At 45.4% G+C, this 27162-nt stretch overlaps 1 protein-coding gene across 1 annotated transcript in view; it reads left to right on the top strand.

The window, feature by feature from the left end:
* Positions 1-27162, top strand: part of LOC139275521 (putative Polycomb group protein ASXL3) — a 529548-nt gene that overhangs the window by 306307 nt on the left and 196079 nt on the right. The window contains exon 6 of the mRNA XM_070892694.1: positions 14840-14957. Within this exon, the coding sequence (XP_070748795.1) occupies positions 14840-14957 (118 nt within the window). The remainder of the gene's footprint in view (positions 1-14839; positions 14958-27162) is intronic.

Here is a 27162-nt window from a genome sequence, read left to right as displayed (position 1 = left end):
TCTGTACCTCAATTCCATTTAGCTATTTTTCTCCATATCCCTTGATAATTTAACAAAAATCCATCTGTTATGAACGTATAACATAAGTATACTCCCTGTACACTCAAAGTACAGTTACATAAGACTACTGGATGTATCTTCACACTGTATATACTATGCTTGTACCACCAGAGGGTGCAACTGGTGGAGACCTAGGGGTCACCTGTACACGACAGGTAACCAGGTATAAAAGGGAGCTCACCATGCTGTACCCTCACTCAGGGAGCTGCAATAAATGGACTAAGGTCACCACAGTTCAAGTACAATACCTTACCTCGTGGAGTCATTACTAGAGTGCTTATAGCTGTAATAACTGGTGACGAGATTACGAATTTCCATGCGAAAATGGTTAACCTTGGCACGTTTCAACAATTCTCCGATGGGGACGATTGGGAGGCCTTTGTGGAAAGGCTCGACCACTTCTTTATTGCGAACGACCTGGCGTGAGACGACCCGACATCACTGGCTAATAAACGCAGAGCTATCCTGCTCACCAGTTGTGGGCCCACCGTCTATGGCCTCGTCAGGGACTTGCTAGCCCCAGCGAAGACAACAACCAAACCATATGAGGAGCTCGTAACGCTGATACAGGAACAAGTCAAACCTAAAGCGAACATCCTCACAGCCAGACACCGGTTCTACACCCACTAGCGGCCCGAAGGCCAAGAAATTGCAAAATATGCTGCAGACCTCAGACGATTGGCTGCACTGTGTGATTTTGGCGACCACCTCACCGAAGTGCTGCGGGACATATTCGTTATTGGAATCGGCTACGAGGGCCTTCTCCACAAGCTGCTCTCTGCAGACACCACGGTCACCCTGCAGAAGGCAATTAACGTGAGCCAGGCGTTCATGGTCTCGGCCTGCAATTCCAAGCGGATGACTCACCCCCAGGACTCTAACCCGGCAAGTACTGTGAACCGACTGGCACCTTTTAGAGGCAAGGCTGCTGCACGCAGTCTCTCTCAGGGGAGAGAGAACAGAACCCCGAATCCCGCAACCCTGAGTCCGCCACATGGGGCCAACCAGCCAACCCCATGCTGGCGCTGTGGAGGAAATCACAGGGCCCACCAGTGCCGCTATAAAGACTATACATGCAAAGGTTGTAAAATAAAGGGCCACCTCCAGCGAATGTGCAAGAGAAATTATACTCACTGAGTCAATGAAGAGTTGTCCGATCATCCGGACTCCAGCGATGATGAAGAGAGAGTCCATGAGGCAGCTCAGCCCCACGATGAGGTGTACGGAGTGTTTACCTGCACCACCGTTGAAAATGGAAGTTGAAATCAACGGTGTTCTAGTCACGATGGCGGTGGACACAGGAGCGAGCCAGTCACTGATGAATCAGGCGGCCTTTGAGAAACTCTGAGACAATCCAATCGAACGATCGAAAATGATTCCGTTCCAAGTGAAGCTGCTCACCTATACAAACGACACCATCCCAGTCGTTGGCAGCATGGATGTCCAGGTATCCCATGACCTTTGTGGATCGTTGCTGGTGATGGTCCAATGCTATTAGGAAGAAGATGGATGAAAAAGATCCATTGGAGCTGGGAAAACCTCCAACCTCCAGCGATCGACGTCCTCCGCGACCCCGAAATTGGATCCAGAACAGCACCTGAAAAACCAACCGCCCAAATCGATTGCGTAGAGACGACCCAGACCGCTCAACCCAACTGCGAGATGATCCAGCCGAAATGACCCGGCCTCACCTTCCAGGCTCCAGTGGCAGGATTCCGGAGGAAGAAAATCAGTGCAGAAGGCAACTTCCCTGCTTCCACAGCAAAACCTGGGGAGAAAAGGATCATCGCAGCTTACCTCATGGAGATAAAGAAGATGGCGCCCGAACTATGAGGTGAAACACCCAAAATCAAGATGGCGGCGGCCAGACCATGAGGGGCAGCGTTGATGGAGCAACACGTGATGCCGAGCAGCGAACCGGATTGGGGTAAAGATTGCAAGGCCCTCTTAAAGGAGACTGGCAACCCATCACAATTAAAGGGACAGTTCCACTCTTTATACAGTGATGACGGTGATACATATGTAAAAGATGTAACTGACAATTTCAAGTTTGTAAATGTAACTAACCATGATAAGTCGGGGGATTGCGGTCAGAACGAATGTATTGTGAGAGTAAACGAAGTGATGATGTGCGATGCCGGGATTTACATGCATGCCAACAAAACCAAGGGTAACCTTCCGTCGGAAGCACCCAGTTCCAGCGGGCTACCCGACCATGTAGCCTGTGCCTCCGGGACCAATGTGATGCCCCAGGGAGCGTGGCCACACACAGAGAGAGCATACTAGCTGCAGGGCCAGTGATCAGCGGTACGGCAAAGGCACATAGAAACATAGAAAATAGGTGCAGGAGTAGGCCATTTGGCCCTTCGACCCTGCATCACCATTCAAAAACATCATAGCTGATCATTCACCTCAGTACCCCTTTCCCGCCTTCTCTCAATACCCCTTGATCCCTTTAGCCGTAAGGGCCATATCCAACTCTGCAACTGTCCTGCTGCAACTGTACAGGGTATTGATGAGGCCGCACTTGGAGTACTGCGTGCAGTTTTGGTCAGCTTACTTAAGGAAGGATATACTAGCTTTGGAGGGGGTACAGAGACGATTCATTAGGCTGATTCCGGAGATGAGGGGGTTACCTTATGATGATAGATTGAGTAGACTGGGTCTTTACTCGTTGGAGTTCAGAAAGATGAGGGGTGATCTTATAGAAACATTTAAAATAATGAAAGGGATAGACAACATAGAGGCAGAGAGGTTGTTTCCACTAGTTGGGGAGACGAGAACTAGGGGGCACAGCCTCAAAATGCGGGGGAGCCAATTTAAAACCGAGTTGAGAAGGAATTTCTTCTCCCAGAGGGTTGTGAATCTGTGGAATTCTCTGCCCAGGGAAGCAATTGAGGCTAGCTCATTGAATGTATTCAAATCACAGATAGATTTTTAACCAATAAGGGAATTAAGGGTTATGGGGAACGGGCGGGTAAGTGGAGCTGAGTCCACGGCCAGATCAGCCATGATCTTGTTGAGTGGTGGAGCAGGCTCGAGGGGCTAGATGGCCTACTCCTGTTCCTAATTCTTATGTTCTTATGTTGTTATGTTCTTATGTTCAACTCCCTCTTGAATATATCCAACGAACTGGCATCAACAACATTCTGCGGTAGAGAATTCCATAGGTTAATAACACTCTGAGTGAAGAAGTTTCTCCTCATCTCGATCCTAAATGGCTTACCCCTTATCCTTGGACTGTGAGCCCCTGATTCTAGACTTCCCCAACATCAGGAACATTCTTCCTGCATCTAACCTGTCCAGTCTCGTCAGAATTTTATATGTTTCTATGAGATCCCCTCTCATTCTTCTAAACTCCAGTAAATACAGGCCCAGTCGATGCAGTCTCTCCTCATATGTCAGTCCTGCCATCCCGGGAATCAGTCTGGTGAACCTTCACTGCACTCCCTCAATAGCAAGAACGTCCTTCCTCAGATTAGGAGACCAAAACTGAACACAATATTCCAGGTGAGGCCTCACCAAGGCACTGTACCACCGGAGTAAGACCTCCCTGCTCCTATACTCAAATCCTCTCGCTATGAAGGCCAACATGCCATTTGCCTTCTTCACTGCCAGCTGTACCTGCATGCCAACTTTCAATGACTGATGTACCATGAAACCCAAGTCTCGATGTACCTCCTCTTTTCCTAATCTGCCGCCATTCAGATAATATTCTGCTTTCATGTTTTTGCCACCAAAGTGGATAACCTCACATTTATCCACATTATACTGCATCTGCCATGCATTTGCCCACTCACCTAACCTGTCCAAGTCACCCTGCAGCCTCTTAGCATCCTGCTCACAGCTCACACCGCCACCCAGCTTAGTGTCATCTGCAAACTGAGATATTACACTCAATTCCTTCATCTAAATCATTGATGTATATTGTAAATAGCTGGGGTCCCAGCACTGAGCCCTGCGGCACCCCACTAGTCACTGCCTGCCATTCTGAAAAGGACCCGTTTATCCCTACTCTCTGCTTCCTGTCTGCCAACCAGTTCTCTATCCACGTCAATACATTACCCCCAATACCATGTGCTTTAATTTTGCACACTAATCTCTTGTGTTGGACCTTGTCAAAAGCCTTTTGAAAGTCCTTGCCTTTATTACTTGCCTTTATTAACCAAGGTATGGATTACAAAAGCAAGGAGGTTATGCTTGAACTGTATAAAACACTGGTTAGGCCGCAGCTGGAGTACTTTGTGCAGTTCTGGTCACCACATTACAGAAAAGATGTGATTGTACTGGAAAGGGTGCAGAGGAGATTTATAAGAATGTTGCCTGAACTGGAGAATTTTGGCTATGAGGAAAGATTGGAGATGCTGGGTCTGTTTTCTTTGGAACAGAGAAGGCTGAGGGGAGAACTGATTGAGGTGTATAAAATTATGAGGGGCCTGGATAGAGTGGATAGGAAGGACCTGTTTCCCTTGACAGGGTGGTCAACAACCAGGGGAACATAGATTCAAAGCAACTGGGGGGAGGTTTAGAGGAGATATGAGGGGAAATTCACCACATTTTAAAAATACTTGGATGTGCATTTAAAGTGCCATTACCTACAGGGCTACGGACCAAGAACTGAAAAGTGGGATTAAATTGGATAGTTCTTGGTCAGCCGGCATGGACACAATGGGCCGAAATGGCCTCTTTCTGTGCTGTAAATTTCTATGATTCAGTGATTATCAATGCTGTATTTTGAAGTTGAATGTTATAATTCCTAGTCCTATTGATATTTTCAAATTATTTGTTGAGGGAATATGGCCCCGAACTTGGTGGACCCTCACTGCCCGCTGCCGTCAATTGTCAGCGCGTTTTCTGGGTGGTCGCCCCTTGGTGCCAGTTTTGTGGAGGCCTCCTGCCAGCAGGGAGGGACGACCATTGGGAACCGCCTGCTGACGTATGCGAGCGCGCAACTGATGTAAATGTCCTCCCGCCCGCCAAGCTGCCAGTTTGGTCCGGGCGAGAGTCGGAGGCAGCAGGGGGAAGGACCGCCGTGTGGAGGTAGGCCTAACCTCAATGATAAGTATGAAGACATGCAAAAAAAAGGTTAATAAACTTATTTTATTTTATTTTTTTACAGCGATTCAGGTGGATGGGGTCCCCTGAAGGTTTTCCAGTGGGGTTTTTTTGTGTAAATTTTTAATTTTATGTGTTCGCCCCTCCCTGGGCCTGACTCAATCCTCGGCTGTACTTTGCAGAGGATTGCATTTGCCACCGAGATTGGGAGCTGCCGCCCAGATTCATGACGTAAGTCATTTTTTTGCGCCGGGCGATCCTTCCAGGACTTTTTAACGAAACTCTCGCCCAAAGTACCCGTCAGGTCTCTCAGCGGTCCTTTGGGCAACACCTGGGCAGAACTTAGCTTCCACTAAGTTCGGGCCCATATGACCTTTATTACAGATGTGAAAGTTATCCCCCAATTCACTTACAGCTTTGTTACTTGTTAGTTCTGAGGTCATTCTCCTCTTATTAAAATTGATATTCAAGAAAGCTACAGAGTCAGTCAGATGCAGAGTCTGAAACTGGCCTGAGGCCAGAAGAACATGAACTATTGTGGAGGCCTGAGAATTTGTGGGAATTCCGTTTTGTTGTAATGGTGTGTTTGAGGAAGTGGGAAATTGGGGTGAAGTAATATCAGGGCTACTAATAAAATTGCTGGTGGCACGGAATATTTGGGACACCTGGCCATTTCAAAGTTTTGCTCTTTAAAAAAAATTGTTTGTGAAAAGAAGGGTTCTGCAAGCTGTGAGAAAATTTTAGATACAGGTGTAAAAAGAACTTGCTGTATAACTAACTGCCACCACCTCTTATCTTTGATGCCTCCATCTTTGATACTTCTTCATTTATCAAAGGTTTTTGTCAAAACTCTTGGTTTTTGTCAAAACTTTTGGTTTGACCGTCTCTTCTGACTTAAAATGGAACTCCCACATCTCCAGCTGCTTTCAAGAAACTTGATTTAATTTTTCGCCTCAAGCCCCAAGTCTCATATCCCTCTCACATTTAGCCATCCATATTTGGCTGGTCCACATCGACCTCTACCAGTCCTTCCTCTCAGTTGCCAAAACCATCCACTACATGAGGATCATCCTGGAGAGCAAAAAGAACCCTCTGGATTATGTTCCCAATTATCACCCAACACCTTAAACCCCTTCCCACTGCGCCCTCCACCTTCACCACTGAGTATGAAGAAGTCGCCAAGATAGAGTTTATTCTTGCAGCTGCTTGTGCTTCTCACTCCTGCTCCTTTCCCAAGAAGCCAAACCTCCCCCCAAAGTCCTTATCCTAACCTTGAACTCCCTTCTCTGTCTAGTTTTTTCTCCTATCTTTCCCATTGGCCTCTGTGTGCTTATCTTATCCATGAGACCCATGCCCTGCCCCCTCGACCTCATTCCCACTAAATCTCGAACTATCCAACTTCCCTTCCTGGCCCTCATTATGCTGATATTGTAAATGGTTCCCTCTCCTTGGGCACTATCTCTCCTGCTTTCAAAATCATTGTTATCACCACCTCCTTAAAAAGCCCACCCTTGACCACTACTGTTTACAAATTAATTGCAAATCTTCAACCCCCCCTTCCTCTCCAAAGTCCTTGAATGTGTTGTCACCTCCCAGATCCATGCCCATCTCTCCTGTAACTAAATCTGTCCCTACCACAGCACTGAAACAGCCCTAACCCCATAGTCACAAACAACACTTTCTGTAACTGTGTCCATGGGTGTTACCCAACCTCGTTCTCTCTATAGCATTTGATACGGTCGATCACATCATCCTCCAAAGCCTATCTGCCATTATCCAATTCGGTGGGACTGCACTTGCTTATTTCTACTCTGCAGCCAGAGCATCTCTGTCAATGACTTCTCTTCCCACCCCCATACTGTCATTTCATCAATCCCCTAATGATCGATCCTTGGAAGTTGGCCCCCACCTGTTCTCATCTACATGCTACCCTTAGCAACATCTTACACAACCATGGTGTCAGATTCCACATGTTCACTGATGTCGGGAGTTCCAGGTGCGTGGAGAGAGTTGGGAGGTGCGGCGCTGAGGCCTATAAAAAGGCCCAACGCATCGGAGGAGGATCAGGAGTTCCAGGTGCGTGGAGAGAGTCGGGAGGTGCGTCGCTGAGGCCTATAAAAAGGCCCAACACGTCGGAGGAGGATCAGGAGTTCCAGGTGTGTGAAGAGAGTCGGGAGGTGCGTCGCTGAGGCCTATAAAAAGGCCCAACGCGTCGGAGGAGGATCAGGAGTTCCAGGTGCGTGGAGAGAGTTGGGAGGTGCGTCGCTGAGGCCTATAAAAAGGCCCAACGCGTCGGAGGAGGCTCGGGAGTTCCAGGTGTGTGAAGAGGCTCGGGTGGTGCGTTGCTGAGGCCTATAAAAAGGCCCAACGCATCGGAGGAGGCTCGGGAGTTCCAGGTGTGTGGAGAGAGTCGGGAGGTGCGTCGCTGAGGCCTATAAAAAGGCCCAACACGTCGGAGGAGGCTCGGGAGTTCCAGGTGTGTGGAGAGGCTCGGGCGGTGCGTCGCTGAGGCCTATAAAAAGGCCCAACGCGTCGGAGGAGGCTCGGGAGTTCCAGGTGTGTGGAGAGGCTCGGGCGGTGCGTCGCTGAGGCGTGCTTGTGCAGCTACAGGGAGAAGGCAAAAAAGAAGTACAAAGAAAACGAAAGGTGATGTCACAGCCAAGGGGGTAAGTGATTAGCTGGTGATTGGTGAGTAGCTTTTCTTTTTCTTTCTTTGTCAGTAAGTAACATTTAGCATTGTTGTTGCCAACTTAAGTGTATCAAAGGGTTAAGTCATGGCAGGAGAGCACGGACACGTGTTATGCTCCTCCTGTACCATGTGGGAAGTCAGGGACGCTTCCGGTGTCCCTGACGACGACGTGTGCGGGAAGTGTATCCACCTCCAGCTCCTGACAGACCGCATTGCGGCGCTGGAGCTGCGGGTGGACTCACTCTGGAGCATCCACGGTGCTGAGAATGATGTGAATAGCACGTTTAGCGAGTTGGTCTCACCGCAGGTAAAGGGTACTCAGCCAGATAGTAAATGGGTGACCAGCAGGAAGAGCAATGTAAGGAAGGTAGTGCAGGGGTCCCCTGCGGTCATCCCCCTCCAAAACAGATACACCACTTTGGGTACTGTTGAGGGGGATGACTCATTAGGGGAGGGCAGCAGCAGCCAAGTTCATGGCACCATGGGTGGCTCTGCTACACAGGAGGGCAGGAAAAAGAGTGGGAGAAATATAGTGATAGGGGATTCGATTGTAAGGAGAATAGATAGGCGTTCCTGCGGCCGCAACCGTGACTCCAGGATGGTATGTTGCCTCCCTGGTGCAAGGGTCAAGGATGTCTCGGAGCGGGTGCAGGACATTCTGAAAAGGGAGGGTGAACAGCCAGTTGTCATGGTGCATATAGATACCAAAGGTATAGATAAAAAATGGGATGAGTTCCTACGAGACGAATTTTGTGAGCTAGGAGCTAAATCAAAAAGTAGGACCTCAAAAGTAGTAATCTCAGGATTGCTACCAGTGCCACGTGCTAGACAGAGTAGGAATCGCAGGACAGCGCAGATGAATATGTGGCTTGAGGAGTGGTGCAGAAGGGAGCAATTCAAATTTCTGGGGCATTGGAACTGGTTCTGGGGGAGGTGGGACCAGTACAAACCGGACGGTCTACACCTGGGCAGGACCGGAACCAATGGCTTAGGGGGGGGTGTTTGCTAGTGCTGTTGGGAGGAGTTAAACTAATATGGCAGGGGGATGGGAACCGATGCAGGAAGGCAGAGGGAAATAAAAGGGAGACAGAGGCAAAAGATAGAAAGGAGAATAGTAAAAGTGGAGGGCAGAGAATCCCAAGGCAAAAAACAAAAAGGGCCACATTACAGCAAAATTCGAAAGGGGCAAGGTGTGTTAAAGGGACAAACCTGAAGGCTCTGTGCCTCAATGCGAGGAGTATTCGGAATAAGGTGGATGAATTAACTGTGCAGATAGCATTTAATGGATACGATGTAATTGGCATCACGGAGACATGGCTCCAGGGTGAAAAAGGCTGGGAACTCAACATCCAGGGGTATTCAGCATTTAGGAAGGATAGACAGAAAGGAAAAGGAGGCGGGGTGGCGTTGCTGGTCAAAGAAGAAATTAATGCAATAGTAAGGAAGGACATTAGCTTGGATGATGTGGAATCGGTATGGGTGGAGCTGCGGAATACCAAAGGGCAGAAAACGCTGGTGGGAGTTGTGTACAGGACACCAAACAGTAGTTGTGAGGTTGGGGAAAGCATAAAACAAGAAATAAGGGATGTGTGCAATAAAGGTACAGCAGTTATCATGGGCGACTTTAATTTACATATAGATTGGGTTAACCAAACTGGTAGCAATGCGGTAGAGGAGGATTTCCTGGAGTGTATTAGGGATGGTTTACTTGACCAATATGTGGAGGAACCGACTAGAGATCTGGCCATCCTCGACTGGGTGATGTGTAATGAAAAGGGACTAATTATCAATCTTGTTGTGCGAGGCCCCTTGGGGAAGAGTGACCATAATATGGTAGAATTCTTTATTAAGATTGAGAGTGACACAGTTAATTCAGAAACTAGGGTCCTAAACTTAAGGAAAGCTAACTTCGATGGCATGAGGCGTGAATTGGCTAGAATAGACTGGCAAATTATACTTAAAGGGTTGACGGTGGATAGGCAATGGCAAACATTTATAGATCACATGGATGAACTTCAATAGTTGTACATCCCTGTCTGCAGTAAAAATAAAACACGGGAGGTGGCTCAACTGTGGCTAACAAGGGAAATTAAGGATAGTGTTAGATCCAAGGAAGAGGCATATAAATTGCCCAGAAAAAGTAGCAAACCTGAGGACTGGGAGAAATTTAGAATTCAGCAGAGGAAGACAAAGGGTTTAATTCGGAGGGGGGAAATAGAGTATGAGAGGAAGCTTGCCGGGAACATAAAAACTGACTGCAAAAGCTTCTATAGATATGTGAAGAGAAAAAGATTGGTGAAAACAAACATAGGTCCCTTGCAGTCGGACTCAGGTGAATTAATAATGGGGAACAAAGAAATGGCAGACCAATTGAACAAATACTTTAGTTCTGTCTTCACGAAGGAAGACACAAATGACCTTCCGGATATACTAGGGGACCAAGGGTCTAGTGAGAAGGAGGATCTGAAGGATATCCTTATTAGGCGGGAAATTGTGTTGGAGAAATTGATGGGATTGAAGGCCGATAAATCCCCAGAGCCTGATTGTCTGCATCCCAGAGTACTTAAGGAGGTGGCCCTAGAAATAATGGATGCATTGGTAATCATTTTCCAACAGTCTATCGATGCTGGATCAGTTCCTATGGACTGGAGGGTAGCTAATGTAACACCACTTTTTAAAAAAGAAGGGAGAGAGAAAATGGGTAATTATAGACCGGTTAGCCTGACATCAGTAGTGGGGAAAATGTTGGAATCTATTATTAAGGATGAAATAGCAGTGCATTTGGAAAGCAGTGACAGGATGGGTCCAAGTCAGCATGGATTTATGAAAGGGAAATCATGCATGACCAATCTTCTGGAATTTTTTGAGGATGTAACTAGTAGAGTGGACAAGGGAGAACCAGTGGATGTGGTGTATTTGGACTTTCAAAAGGCCTTTGACAAGGTACCACATAAGATATTGGTGTACAAGATCAAGGCACATGGTATTGGGGGTAATGTACTGGCGTGGATAGAGAATTGGTTGGCAGGCAGGAAGCAGAGAGTCGGGATAAACGGGTCCTTTTCGGAATGGGAGGCAGTAACTAGTGGAGTACCGCAGGGCTCAGTGCTGGGACCCCAGCTCGTCACAATATACATTAATGATTTGGATGAAGGAATTAAGGGTAATATCTCCAAGTTTGCAGATGACACTAAACTGGGTGGCGGTGTGAGCTGTGAGGGGGATGCTAAGAGGCTGCAGGGTGATTTGGACAGGTTAGGAGAGTGGGCAAATGCATGGCATATGCAGTATAATGTGGATAAATGTGAGGTTATCCACTTTGGTGGCACAAACACGAAGGCAGAATATTATCTGAATGGCGGCAGGTTAGGAAAAGGGGAGGTTCAACGAGACCTGGGTGTCATAGTTCATCAGACACTGAAAGTTGACATACAGGTACAGCAGGCAGTGAAGAAGGCAAATGGCATGTTGGCCTTCATAGCTAGGGGATTTGATATAGGAGCAGGGAGGTATTACTGCAATTGTACAGGGCCTTGGTGAGGCCTCAACTGGAATATTGTGTTCAGTTTTGGTCTCCTAATCTGAGGAAGGATGTTCTTGCTGTTGAGGGTGTGCAGCGAAGGTTCACCAGACTGATTCCAGGGATGGCTGGACTGACATATGAGGAGAGACTGGATCAACTGGGCCTTTATACACTGGAGTTTAGAAGGATGAGAGGGGATCTCATAGAAACGTATAAGATGCTGACGGGACAGGACAGGTTAAATGCGGGAAGAATGTTCCCGATGTTGGGGAAGTCCAGAACCAGGGGACACAGTCTTAGGATAAGGGGTAGGCCATTTAGGACTGAGATGAGGAGAAACTTCTTCACTCAGAGAGTTGTTAACCTGTGGAATTCCCTGCCGCAGAGAGTCGTTGATGCCAGTTCATTGGATATATTCAAGAGGGAGTTGGATATGGCCCTTACGGCTAAAGGGATCAAGGGGTATGGAGAGAAAGCGGGAAAGGAGTACTGAGGTGAATGATCGGCCATGATCATATTGAATGGTGGTGCAGGCTCGAAGGGCCGAATGGCCAACTCCTGCACCAATTTTCTATGTTTCTATGTTTCTATGTCACCGTGCTCTATCTTTCCATCACTTCTCTTGATCCTGCTGTGTTTTCAGACTACTTGTCCAACATCCAGTCTCAGAGGAATTGCAATTTTCTCGAGCTAAACATTGGGAAGCTTGATATCAGCATCTTCAGGCCCAGCCTCAAACTCAGTACAGTTACTACCGACTCCATCCCCCTCCCTGGATAGTGACTCAGGCTGAACCAGACTGTTCATGACCTCGGCATTCTATTCGATCACAAGCTGAACTTACAAATCCTATTTCCATCACAAAGACTGCCTATTGTCACCCCCATAACAGAGAAACATAGAAACATAGAAAATAGACGCAGGAGTAGGCCATTCGGCCCTTCGAGTCTGCACCGCCATTCAGTAAGATCGTGGCTGATCACTCCCTCAGTACCCTTTTCCCGCTTTCTCTCCATACCCCTTGATCCCCTTAGCCGTAAGGGCCATATCTAACTCCCTCTTGAATATATTCAATGAACTGGCATCAACAACTCTCTGCGGCAGGGAATTCCACAGGTTAACAACTCTCTGAGAGAAGAAGTTTCTCCTCATCTTGGTCCTAAATGGCCTACTCCTTATCCTAAGACTACGTCCCCTGGTTCTGGACTTCCCCAACATCGGAAACAGGCCTTCCTGTATGGCTCAGAATCGTGGACCATATATAGTAGACACCTCAAATCGCTGGAGAAATACTACCAACGATCTGAAAATAATCTGGTTAATGGTTACAGTAGAAACCCTTTGTCAGAATGGCATAAACCAACTTCTCTTTCAGATGCTGACTAACCTATATATTCCAAACATTTCCTTATTTTTATTTCAGGTGTCCCAACACTCGTGTTTTGTCTTTAATTTCTATGGTGGTCATGGACACATAATGTATGCTCTTAAACTGCATTTGGATTTATATTATAATATAACTAGCAGATCTCCCATGGCATTGCCCACATTGAGGCAGAGAATATGTTAAAGTTTGTTGCTTACAGGAAGTGTGTGCTATATGCAAAACTTGCTAGGTATTATAGATATAGTAGAAGATCTACTGAGTTACTGTTAACGGTAAGGTGAAAAATGCGTCGTTTACAAGGACAAGAACATCATATAATGTAATGCACAATGTACTATTCTGTTGCCTATGTTGCGCTGTATATAATTTGGTCTGTCCCTTTTAGGCCAGAAGGTCTAATTGCTGTAAACAAGCAGATCCTGAATCACTTACAGGTTAATTGCTTCTTTGTCTTTAATTTCTATGGTGGTCATGGGACACATAATGTCTGCTCTTAGACTGCATTTGCATTTATATTATAATATAACTAGCAGATCTCCCATAGCTGCTTGTAAATCCTCGACCTCACTCCAAATAAAAACCCAACAGAAAATGACAACTGTCATTTTTTTATACTTTTGACATTTTGAAGTATGTCACCTGATATGTGATGGGTGCACTCAAACATGGGATTTTTAATTCGATACATAGATAGAATCCCTTGATGATCTTTCAACATTCGGAGTACATAATTATTTAGTCAGATAACCTAATTGTCAGTAGGGGAGTATAGGTGACTGACAAATAAAGATGTTGGTGTTTTCCTTATTAATTAATCTGTTCAACTATCCCATTGAATATTATCACCATTTTGAAAATTAACTAGAACAGCTCTCTCTGCTGCTTTGCGCATTTCGCTATTCTTACTTTCAAAATGTAGATATGTGAAGTGCATTTCACATTTTCATCCATTGAACTGTATCTGCCATCTATCTGCCCACCCTGCTAGCCCATTGATGTTGTCCTGCAGTCTTTCATTATCATCATCACAATTTGCCATATCCACAATTTGGTGTTTTCAATTAATTTCAATATTGATTCTTCAATTCCAGATCATTTATGTATGCTAGAAATAAGTGTGGCCCCAACACGGATCTCTGTGAAATATGCCTCATCATGCCTTTCCATAACTTTGTTTATATGGCGCCCAGCAGCGATATTGAACCCATTATAACATGACATATATTATAAAGAATGTCCATCACATGGTTTCTTGGTTAGCAATGAAAGCATAAAAAGTGTATTATGTCAGATGCTGTTAGGTTATGATGAGGGACCCAATTATCAATTAAAATTAGATAAGTGCAAGAATACTCAGAACATTTTGCTATTGTTAGGACTGTCACTCCTTTTATGTACAGTTCCATCACATTTTGCTGATTTTATGGGAGTATAGAATCATAGCATAATTGAATGGTTACAGCACAGAAAGAGGCCATTTGGCCCGTCAAGCCTGTACTGGCTCTCTGCAAGAGCACTTCAGTTAGTCCTACTCCCCCCCCTTTCTAGTAACTCTTCCTTATCAGTTTTTATCCCATCCAGTATCCCAAATACCGCCTCTTTCCTTAAAATTTTGGCAGCAGCTTCTTCCTTAGTAAAGACAGATGCAAAGCACTCATTTAGTTAGTAGCAGTGTTATAATGCTTGTGGATAGTGTTCAAATGTAAATATAAGTGCAATAATAGCCTGTACTGGAACTTTCAACATAGTGTGTTTCCTTGAGACTGCTTTTACACCAAGTAAGTGGAGAATATCTGGAAGAGATATTTCCCATGGGAGAAGGAGGGAAAGCATTCTTTAGATTAAAAATACTTTCACTTGATGGTAATATTCTATTTAAAGGTTGGGCAGGCATTAGTGCTACAAGCAGCATTGTTATCAGAAAAAGCAAACAGAAAGGCTCGAATTAAGATAATTGGGTTCCTGATAAAACTGATGAAAACCCTTGAGGATAAAGCTGAGCAGAACTGTTATAGATAAACAGTAAAATGGTAATTGTGTACTTAAAGAAAAATGTGATATGTGATGAATAAAAGTGCAGTATTGTAGCTCAAATGTTCATCCTTTAATTTTTATGAATTAATAGGCATTGAAGCAGCAACAGAAGAGGAGGATTGGTGTTTCTATGATGATGAACAAGGCCATTCCTTGTGTCGTACTGACACCACTAAAAGTATCCGAAGAGCACTCAGAATCACCATCTGGTAAGTAGCAATTCTGAATGGACTTTAGTGTGTTAACTAACTTTCTTATGGAAATCAGTTGGAAAGTAATGATTATTTTAAAATTCAGGTAATTGACCTAAAGATGCTGTTTATCAAAGTGGTATGGTGGCACAGCTTGTACTAGGTTTGCACCATGAGATTCTCCACATAGCAAGTTCCCAAATTCAGTATAGTTGCTCAGTGAGGAAAGCATATAAAACAATTTTTAAAAGATAAGGGAGAAGGATATACAAAGGAGAGTATTTTTTGTTCAAAGTAATACCCATTATTATTTGGAAACAGATCAAATTGCCACATGCATAGTTTGTATGTTATAAACAATCTTTGAATAACAAATGAAATTAACATGTTCCTGAGCAAATAAACAGGTTACTGCAGTTTCTAATTAGAAAATGCATTTTCTGTATGGCAGCACCAGCTCTATTTTCCATTTTGGCAGCTTTAGGTTTTAACTGTTAATCTGCAAATAAATCTTATTACTTCACGGTTGGTTCTCCTATGGAAGAAGTTCATCAAATAGAGTGAGATGATGATCTGGAAGAATCTTTCAACACTGGCCCCAAAGATGCCAGCCATTTGAGCTTCCATGGCAGCAGTGTCACCAGAGGCTCCATCATAGTGTGTTCATGGAGCTGACTGCTCAGTCCATGTTGGACAGAGTGGTCTCCATACCCTTCACGAAGCCTTAACACAAGTTGCAATCCTCTGCTCTGCGTCATTGTGCTTAAGTTCGTTGACAGACTGGTCAGTGCAGTTAGCATTACCTGGTGTATGCCCATCAGCCAACTTTGATAACATAAGAACATAAGAAATAGGAGCAGGAGTAGGCCATTTGGCCCCTCAAGCCTACTCCGCCATTCAATAAGATCATGGCTGATCTGATCTTGGGCTCAGCTCCACTTTCCTGCCCACTCCCCATAACCCTTGACTCCCTTATCATTCAAAAATCTGTCTATCTCCACCTTAAATAGATTCAATGACCTAGCCTCCACAGTAGAGAATTCTAAAGATTCACGACCCTCTGAGAGAAGAAATTCCTCCTCATTTCCGTTTTAAATGGGCAACCCCTTATTCTGAAACTATGCCACCTAGTGCTAGATTCCCCCACGAGGGGAAACATCCTCTCTGCATCTACCTTGTCAAGCCCCCTCAGAATCTGATATGTTTCAAAAAGATCACCTCTCATTCATCTAAACTCCAATGAGTATAAGCCCAACCTGCTCAACTTTTCTTCATAAGACAACCCCTTCATCTCAGGAATCAACATCATGAACTGCCTCCAATGCAAGTTCATCCCTCCTTAAAAAGAAGACCAAAACTGTACGCAGTACTCCAGTTGTAGCAGGACTTCCCTATTTTTATACTCTACCCCCCCTTGCAATAAATGCCAACGTTCCATTTACCTTCCTAATTACTTACTGTATCTGCATGCTAGTTGTTATATATGCATACTTGTATTTACTCTGTATAGCCACCAGAGGGCTCATCCCCTGGAGTCCCAAGGGATCCCATAATCACTTGGGAGCACAGGTATTTAAGGAGGCTTCACAGATTAGAGAGGCACTCTGGAGACCTGCAATAAAAGACTAAGGTCACACTTTACTTTGAGCTCACAGTGTTCAGTCTGACTTTTTCTCCATACACAACACTAACCTTTTGTGTTTCATATACAAGGACCCCCAGATCCCTCTGTACCTCAGCATTTTGTTATCTCTCCTCATTTAAATAATAATTTGCTTTTTTATTTTACCTCCCAAAGTGGATAACCTCACATTTTCCCACAATTATACTCCATCTACCAAATTTCTGCCCACTCACTTAGTCTATCTATATCTTTTTGCAGATTCTTTGCGTCCTCCACACAACTTGCTTTCCCACCTTTCTTTGCATCATCAACAAATTTGGCTACATAACCTAGTCCCTCAGAGAATTCCAAAGATTCACTACCCTCTGAGTAAAGAAATTTCTCCTCATCTAAGTATAAATGGCCGACCCTTTATCCTGAGACTATGCCCCCTAGTTCTGGACCCTCCATCCAGGGGAAACAGCCTCTCAGCATCTACCTTGTCAAGCCCTCTCAGAATCTTACATGTTTCAATGAGATTACCTCCAGAGAATATAGGCCAATTCTACTCAATGACGCCTCATAGGAAAACCCTCACATCCCAGCAATCAATCCAGTGAACCTTCATTGCATCCCCTCAAAGTCAAGTATATTCTTCTTTAGGTATGGAGACAAAACTGTACACAATACTGTGGTCCCATCAAAGCCCTGTGCAATTGCAGCAAGATTTCCTTACTCTTGTACTCCAACCCCCTTGCAATCAAGGCCAACATACCATTTGCCTTCCAAATTGCTTGCTGTACTTGCATGTTAACTTTCTGTGTTTCATGTACAAGGATACCCAAATCTCTCTGAATACCAACAATTTAATAGTTTCTCACTATTTAAAAAATATTATGTTCTTTTGTTCTTCCTTTAAAAAGTGAATAATCTCACATTTCCCCACATTATACTCCCATCTGCCACCTTCTTGCCCATTCAATTAACTTGTCTGTATCCCTTTGCAGGCTCTGTGTCCTCCTCACAGCTTACTATCCCACCTAGCTTTGTATCATCAGAAAACTTGGATACATTACACTTGGTCCCTTCATCTAAGTCATTAATATAGATTGTAAATAACTGAGGCCCCAGCACTGATCCTTGCATCACCTCACACATCACTTAACACATCTGCGTTAAATTTCATCTGCCATGTGTCTGCCCATTTCACAGGTTTATGTGCTCCTGATGTCTGTTGCTGTCCTTCTCACTGTTGAATGCATTTCTGAATTTCATGTCATCTGCAAACTTTGAAATTATGCCCTGTATACCCAAGTCCAAGTTATTAATATATATGTCCCAATACCGACCCTGAAAAACAACCGTTTACCACTACTCACTGCTTTCTGTCCCTTTTCCAATTTCGTATCCTTGAAGCCACTGCCCCTTTAATTCCCCTACCCTTTTTTAAACAGGGGTGTAACATTTGCTATCCTCTACTCCTCTGGCACCACTTCAAAATCTAAGGACAATTGAAAAATTGTGGCCAGAGTCTCCACAATTTCTACCCCTACTTCCCTGCACAACCTAGGATGCATCCCAATTGAACCAGGTAGATTTTCTACTTTAAACATTGCCAAACTTTTAAGTGTCTCCTCTTTATTTTTATCCTAACCAATTTATCTACTACCTCCTCCTTTAATGTGACATTGGCAGCACCCTCTTCTTCAATGAAGATAGATGCAAAGCACTCATTTACTACCTTACATGCCCACTGCCTCCATAAGAAGATCTCCATTTTGGTCTGTAATCGGCCCTACCCTTCCTTTGACTACGCTTTTACTATTTATAGGATTATTAAAATCTTCTGGTTTCCCTTTTATGTTACCTGCCAATCTATTCTCATAGTCTATTTGCCCCCCCCCCCTTTTTCAGTTCTCCACTGTAGTTTTTGTGTTTAGCTTGGTTCGCTATTGAATTATGGATCCTTTGTCTGTTTCATTTTAATCTCTATAAATTGAGCCATCCAAGGAACTCTAGCTTTGAATGGCCTTCCTTTCCCCTTCATGGGAAAGTGTCTAGTCTGTACCCAAACTATCCCTCTTTGAAGGCTTCCCATTGCTCATCTACTGTTTTACCGGCTAACCTTTGATTACAATGCACTTGGGCCAGATCCCTTTTCAACTCACTGCAATTAGCCCTCCACATGTTGAATATTTTCACATTTGATTTTTCCTTGTCATTTTCCAAAACTACTCTAAACCTAACGATACTGTGATCACTATTTCCCAAATGCTCCCCCACATGAAACATGCCCCACTTCATTCCCTAGTACTAGATCCAGTGCTACTTCCTTCCTTGTTAGGCTGGAATCATACTGGTCAAAAAAGTTCTCTTGTACAGACTTCAGGAATTCAAAATCTTGAAGGGTTTTGATAAAGTAAATTAGGAGAAACTGCTTTCAGGGGCTAAAGGGTTGGTAACCAGAGGATTTAAGGTAATTGGCAAAAGAAGCAGAGGCAAGATGATGAAAAAAAATTTACACAGTGAGTTGATATGATCTGGAATGTACTGCCTGAAAGGTGGTGGAAGCAGATTCAATAATAACTTTCAGATGGGAATTGGATAAATACTTGAAGTGGAAACAATTTGAAGGACTATGGGGAAAGGGCAGAGGAACACGACGAATTGTATAGCTCTTTGAAAGAGCTGGAACAAGCAAGATGGGCCAAATGGCCACCTTCTCTGCCGCATCATTCTATGATTCTATCTCCACCTCCGGTGATCTGTCACCTGTGGCATCCTATCTTCCTGCCCTAGCTTGTGCACTCTATCAAAACTCTTCAAGATTTTGAATTCCTGAAATGTGTACAAGAGAACTTTTCGATCAGTATGAATTACCATGTAAATACTCTCTTCCAGCATAGCCTCTAAACATAGAAACATAGAAACATAGAAACATAGAAAATAGGTGCAGGAGTAGGCCATTTGGAGCCTGCACCACCATTCAATAAGATCATGGCTGATCATTCCCTCAGTACCCCTTTCCTGCTTTCTCTCCATACCCCTTTATCCCTTTAGCCGTAAGAGCCATATCTAACTCCCTCTTGAATATATCCAATGAACTGGCATCAACAACTCTCTGCGGTAGGGAATTCCATAGGTTAACAACTCTCTGAGTGAAGAAGTTTCTCCTCATCTCAGTCCTAAATGGCCTGCCCCTTATCCTAAGACTGTGTCCCCTGGTTCTGGACTTCCCCATTATCGGGAACATTCTTCCCGCATCAAACCTGTCCAGTCCCGTCAGAATCTTATAAGTTTCTATGAGATCGCCTCTCATACTTCTAAACTCCAGTGTATAAAGGCCCAGTTGATCCAGTCTCTCCTCCTGTGTCAGTCCCGCCATCCCGGGAATCAGTCTGGTGAACCTTCGCTGCACTCCCTCAATAGCAAGAACGTCCTTCCTCAGGTTAGGAGACCAAAACTGAGCACAATATTCCAGGTGAGGCCTCACCAAGGCCCTGTACAACTGCAGTAAGACCTCCCTGCTCCGATACTCAAATCCCCGAGCTATGAAGGCCAACATGCCATTTGCCTTCGTCAGCGCCTGCTGTACCTGCATGCCAACTTTCAATGACTGATGAACCATGACACCATCGCGTTGCACCTCCCCTTTTCCTAATCTGCCGCCATTCAGATAATATTCTGCCTTCATGTTTCTGCCCCCAAAGTGGATAGCCTAACATTTATCCACATTATACTGCATCTGCCATGCATTTGCCCACTCACCTAACCTGTCCAAATCACCCTGCAGCCTCTTAGCATCCTCCTCACAGCTCACACCGCCACCCAGTTTAGTGTCATCTGCAAACTTGGAGATATTACACTCAATTCCTTCATCCAAATCGTTAATGTATTGTAAATAGCTGGGATCCAGCACTGAGCCCTTCAGCACTCCACTAGTCACTGCCTGCCATTCTGAAAGGGACCCGTTTATCCTGACTCTCTGCTTCCTGTCTGCCAACCAGTTCTCTATCCACATCAGTACATTACCCCCAATACTATGTGCTTTCATTTTGCACACCAATCTCTTGTGTGGGATCGTGTCAAAAGCCTTTTGAAAGTCCAAATACACCACATCCATTGGCTCTCCCTTGTCCACTCTACTAGTTACATTCTCAAAAAATTCCAGAAGATTCGTCAAGCATGATTTCCCTTTCATAAATCCATGCTGACTTGGACCAATCCTGTCACTGCTTTCCAAATGCGTTGCTATTTCATCTTTAATACTTGATTCCAACATTTTCCCCACTACTGATGTCAGGCTAACCGGTCTATAATTACCCATTTTTTCTCTCCTTTTTTAAACAGTGATGTTACATTAGCTGCCCTCCAGTCCATAGGAACTGATCCAGTGTCGATAGACTGTTGGAAAATGATCACCAATGCATCCACTATTTCTATGGCCACTTCCTTCAGTACTTGGGATGCAGACTATCAGGCCCGGGGATTTATCGGCCTTCAATCCCATCAGTTTCCCGAACACAATTTCCCGCTTTATAAGGATATCCTTCAGTTCCTCCTTCTCACTAGACCCTCGGTCCCCTACTATTTCCGAAGGTTATTTGTGTCTTCCTTCGTAATAACAGAACCAAAGTATTTGTTTAACTGGTCTGCCATTTCTTTGTTCCCCATTATAAATTCACCTGTATCTGACTGCAAGGGATCTACGTTTGTTTTCACTAATCCTTTTCTCTTCACGTATCTATAGAAACTTTTGCAGTCAGTTTTTATGTTCCCAGCAAGCTTCCTCTCATACTCTATTTCCCTCCTCTTAATTAGACCCTTTGTCCTCCTCTGCTGTATTACAAAATTCTCCCAGTCCTCAGGTTTGCTACTTTTTCTGGGCAATTTATATGCCTCTTCCTTGGATTTAACACTATCCCTAATTTCCCTTGTTAGCCACGGTTGAGCCACCTTCCCCGTTTTATTTTTACTCCAGACAGTGATATACAATTGTTGAAGTTCATCCATGTGATCTTTAAATGTTTTCCATTGCCTATCCACCATCAACCCTTTAAGTATCACTTGCCAATCTATTCTAGCCAATTCACGTCTCAAACCATCGAAGTTACCTTTCCCCAAATTCAGGACCCTAGTCTCTGAATTAACTATGTCACTCTCCATCTTAATAAAGAATTCTACCATATTATGGTCACTCTTTCCCAAGGGGCCTCGCACAACAAGATTGTTAATTAGTCCTTTCTCATTACACATCACCCAGTCTAGGATGGCTAGCCCTCTAGTTGGTTCCTCGACATACTGGTCTAGAAAACCATCCCTAATACACTCCAGGAAATCCTCCTCCACCGCATTGCTACCAGTTTGGTTAGCCCAGTCAATATGTAGATTAAAGTTGCCCATGATAACTGGCTGTACCTTTATTGCACGCATCCCTAATTTCTTATTTGATGCTGTCCCCATCCTCACTACTACTGTTTGGTGGTCTGTACACAACTCCCACTAGTGTTTTCTGCCAGCTGGTATTCCGTAGCTCCACCCATACTGATTCCACATCATCCAAGCTTAATGTCCTTCCTTACTATTGCATTAATTTCCTCTTTAACCAGCAACGCCATCCCACCTCCTTTTCCTTTCTGTCTATCCTTCCTAAATGTTGAATACCCCTGGATGTTGAGTTCCCAGCCTTGGTCACCCTGTAGCCATGTCTCTGTGATGCCAATTACATCATATCCGTTAACTGCTATCTGCACAGTTAATTCGTCCACCTCATTCCGAATACTCCTCACATTGAGGCACAGAGCCTTCAGGCTTGTCTTTTTAACACCTTTTGCCCCTTTAGGATTTTGCTGTAATGTGGCCCTTTTTGCTTTTTGCCTTGGGTTTCTCCGTCCTCCACTTTTACTTTTCTTCTTTCTATCTTTTGCTTCTGCCCCCATTCTACTTCCCTTTGTCTCCCTGCATAGGTTCCCATCCCCCTGCCACATTAGTTTAATCCCTCCCCAACAGTACTAGCAACACTCCCCTCGGCCATTGATTCCGATCCTGCCCAGGTCTGGTTTGTACTGGTCCCACCTCAAGTATGCGTGGTGCCAGTATCTGAGTTGGTGCATGCGAGGGTAAGATCGAGCGATGGTACATCTTCAGCAATGCTGGCTGTTAAGTTCAGAATAACTTCATGAGACTGTGTTGTAAGCTCAAACCATTGTGACCTTGGTCTCTTTAATATAATTCCAAAAGTAAGGCAGCAGCGAGGTGGATTGCCTTTTATACCTGCTTGGGGTACACAGGTGACTCATAGGTCTCTCACAGGTGTAACCCCTAGTGGCAAGTCTTACACACAGGTGAGGTTCACATACATAACATCACTTCCCCTTAAAGTCTTGAGTACAAGTTATTTACAGGTTGAGGCGAACTGGCGGTCTGCGTTCCCTGGTCGATCGCCTGAGTTGAAATCCTGCCATGGGTGAGTTGGTCGGATCATCGCTGCACGGCAGCTCGGCTGGTCTGATCGGACTGTCGGGCAAGGTGGGTTCATCCTCGTGGTTGACAGCGAGGTCAATTGCTGGTTGGGTTGTGTTGGTGGATCATAGATGGTAGGGTCTTCTTCAAACTGTTCTTGGTAGACCGTGAATCACAGTTTGGTCTGATCCAGGTGTTTTCTGCATGTTTGCCCATTCAACAATTTCACAACAAATACTCTATTCCCCTCCTTGGCTAATACAATGCCAGCAATCTACTTGGGGCGTGACCGTAATTTAGAACAAACACAGATCATTGGCATCAATGTCACGCATGCCGCCTCGCGATCAAGGTACACGTTATGCCTGTGCCGCCGGGTTTCTAAGTAATCATTGAGATCGGGTGAACAAGGGAAAGCCTGGTCATTAACAATTCTGCTGGGGAAACCCCGGTGAGCGAGTGGGAGTGCGTCCGGTAGCTGAGCAGGACCCTAGATAACCGGGTCTGCAAGGAGCAGTCCATTACGCATCTCAAGCTTTGCTTGATTGTCTGGACTGCCAGTTCCGCTTGGCCGTTGGATGCAGGCTTAAATGGGGCAGAGCTGAGATGCTTGATGCCATTGCGGGTCATGAACTCGTTGAATTCCAGCTGGTGAAACATGGGGTCCATTGTCATTGACAAGGACGTCGGGCAAACCATGGGTGACAAACATGGCCCTGAGGCTTTCAATGGTGGCGGTGGACGTACATGATGACATTATTATACATTTAATCTGTTATGTATGAATAAAGAGTCTGATCAGACACTGTGAGCTCAAAGTAAAGTGTGACCTTAGTCTTTTATTACAGGTCTCCAGAGTGCCTCTCCAGTCTGTGAGACCTCCTTAAGTACAGGTGCTCCCAAGGGATTGTGGGATCCCTTGGGACTCCAGGGGATGAGCCCTCTGGTGGCTGCACAAGGTATTTACAGGTTTACATATATAAAAACACCCCCCCCCTCCCCACGCTCCGCATAGTCAATAGTATAACTATTTACAAGGTGAGTCGCTCTGGGGCCTTTCTTTCCCTGGTTGATCGTCTCAGTGCAAATGCTGGTTTTGGTGAGTCGCTTGTTGGGCCCTCGCTGGGCTGCTGTGCAGCTGGCCTTGCTGGGCTGCTGGTGGTGGTGAGTCCTGTTGGGCTGCTGTGGATGATGGGTTCTGCACCGTGGTCAACCGCTGTGTCGGTTGCCACTGGTGTGTGTGTTGGGGGGTCAAAGAAGGTAGGGTCCAAAGTGGGTTGCTCAGAATAGTCCGTGAATTTGAGTTTGGTTTGGTCCAAGTGTTTCCTGTAAATGAGTCCATTTGAAAGTTTGACCCTAAACACCCTACTCCCCTCTTTGGCTACGACAGTGCCGGGAAGCCACTTGGGACCTTGTCCATAGTTCAACACAAATACAGGATCATTGATTTCAATTTCACATGACACATTTGCGCTATCATGATATGTACTTTGTTGAAGCTGCCTGCTCTCTACCTGTTCGTGTAGATCAGGGTGGACTAACGAGAGCCTTGTCTTAAGTGCTCTTTTCATGAGGAGTTCAGTGGGTGGAATCCCAGTGAACGAGTGGGGTATCGTGCGGTAACTAAGCAGGACTCGGGATAGCCGAGTCTGCAGTGAGCCTTCGGTTATCCTCTTCAAGCTCTGTTTGACAGGTTGCACTGCTCTTTCTGCCTGACCATTGGATGCTGGTTTGAACGGGGCAGATGTAACATATTTGACCCCATTACGGGTGATGAACTTTTTGAACTCAGCACTGGTGAAACACTGCCCTTTACGGCACACAAGGACATTAGGCAGGCCCTGCGTGGCAAACATGGCCCGCAACCTTTCAGTGGTGGCAGCGGGCGTGCTTGCCGACATTATCTCACATTCAATCCATTTGCAGTACACATCTAAAACCACTAGGAACATTTTACCCAAGAACGGGCCTGCATAGTCGACACGGTTTGGAGGACCAAGACCATAAATTTAGTGGCGCCTCCCTGGGTGCATTGCTTAACTGTGAGCATGTGTTACATTTGTGCAAGCAGGACTCTAAGTCTGCATTGATACCGGGCCACCACACGTGGGATCTGGCTATCGCTTTCATCATTACAATGCCTGGATGAGTACTGTGGAGATCACTAATGAAAGTGTCCCTGGCCTTTTTGGGTACCACTACCCGATTACCCCACAGAAGGCAGTCTGCCTGTATAGACATTTCATCCCTGTGCCGCTGGTACGGCTTTATCTCTTCCTGCATTTCTAATGGGACACTGGACCAGCTCCTGTGAAGCACACAATTTTTTTACTAAGGACAGTAAGGGGTCCTGGCTTATCCAGGTTCTAATCTGTCAGGCGGTAACAGGTGATTGCTCACTCTTGAATGCTTCCATCACCATGACTAAATCTGCGGACTGTGCCATTTCCACCCCCGTGGTGGGCAATGGCAGCCTACTGAGAGCATCGGCACAGTTTTCTGTGCCTGGCCTGTGGCGGATGGCGTAGTTGTATGCGGACAACGTGAGCGCCCATCTCTGGATGCGGACCGATGCATTTGTATTTATCCCCTTACTTTCAGAAAAGAGGGATATCAGTGGCTTATGGTCAGTTTCCAATTCAAATTTGGGCCCAAACAAATATTGATGCAATTTCTTTACCCCATAAACACACGCTAACACTTCTTTTTCAATCATGCTGTAGGCCCTCTCAGCCTTCGACAGACTTCTGGATTCATAAGCAACCAGTTGCAATTTCCCAGATTCATTAGCTTGTTGCAATACACACCCGACACCGTATGACGACGCATCACATGCTAGTACCAAACGCTTACATGGATCATACAACACAAGCAATTTGTTTGAGCATAACAGTTTTCTAGCTTTTACAAAGGCATTTTCTTGACTTTTACCCCATACCCATTCATCTCCTTTGCACAGTAAGGTGTGCAGTGGTTCTAACAGTGTGCTGAGACCCGGTAAGAAGTTACCAAAGTAATTCAGGAGTCCTAGAAACGACTGCAGCTCCGTCACGTTCTGTGGCCTCAGTACGTTCTCGATTGCCTCCGTCTTCAAATCGGTGGGCCTGATGCCGTCCGCCGTGATTCTTCTCCCCAGGAACTCCACTTTAGGCGCAAGGAAAACGCACCGAGCGTTTTACCCTGAGCCCCATGTGGTTGAGCTGACTAAGATCCTCCTCCAGGTTCTGCAGATGCTCGACTGTGGCCCGACCTGTAACCAAGATGTCATCCTGGAAGACCACAGTGCACGGGACCGACTTCAGTAAGCTTTCCATGTTTCTCTGGAATATTGCCGTGGCTGATCAAATCCCAAACGGGCATCTGTTATAAATGAAGAGACCTTTGTGCGTGTTGATATAGGTGAAGCCCTTCGATGATTCCTCCAGCTCCTGCGTCATGTAGGCCGAGGTCAAGTCCAGCTTCGTGATCGTCTTTCCTCCCGCCAGCGTCCGCAAAAAGTTCGTCTGCCTTTGGTAGTGGGTATTAATCCTGCAGGGAGAAACGATTGATAGTTACTTTGTAATCACCACAGATTCTGACGGTGCTGTCTCCCTTGAGAACTGGAACAATCGGACTGGCCCACTTGTTGAATTCGATCGGCGAAATGATGCCCTCTCATTGCAGCCGGTCCAGCTCGATCTCCACCCTCTATCTCATCATGTACGATACTGCTCTCACCTTGTTATGGATGGGTCACGCTCCCGGAATTAGGTGGATCTGCACTTTTGCTCCTTGGAACTTCCCGATGCCTGGTTCGAACAGCGAGGGGAACTTGTTTAAGATCTGGGCACACGAAGTATTTTCAACGGATGCAAGCGCTTGGACGTCTTACCAGTTCCAGTGTATCTTTCCCAGCCAGCTCCTGCTGAGCAGCATGGGACCATTGCCTGGTACCACCCAGAGTGTTAGCTTGTGCACCGCTCCATCGTAGGAGACCTTTACAGTAGCACTGCCGATTACAGGAATCAATTCCTTTGTGTAAGTTCTCAGTTTAGTGTGTTTGGGAGTCAGGATTGGCCTTAATGCCTTGCTGCACCACAATTTATCGAAAGTCTTTTTGCTCATAATGGACTGGCTCGCGCCCATGTCCAGCTCCATTGACACCGGGAGTCCATTTAA

The sequence above is a fragment of the Pristiophorus japonicus genome, chromosome 1 (genome assembly GCF_044704955.1).
Source record: "Pristiophorus japonicus isolate sPriJap1 chromosome 1, sPriJap1.hap1, whole genome shotgun sequence".
In the NCBI taxonomy this organism is placed as follows: Eukaryota; Metazoa; Chordata; class Chondrichthyes; family Pristiophoridae; genus Pristiophorus; species Pristiophorus japonicus.
The sequence above is the reverse complement of the archived record's forward strand: the minus strand, read 5'-3'. Positions and strand labels throughout refer to the sequence as shown.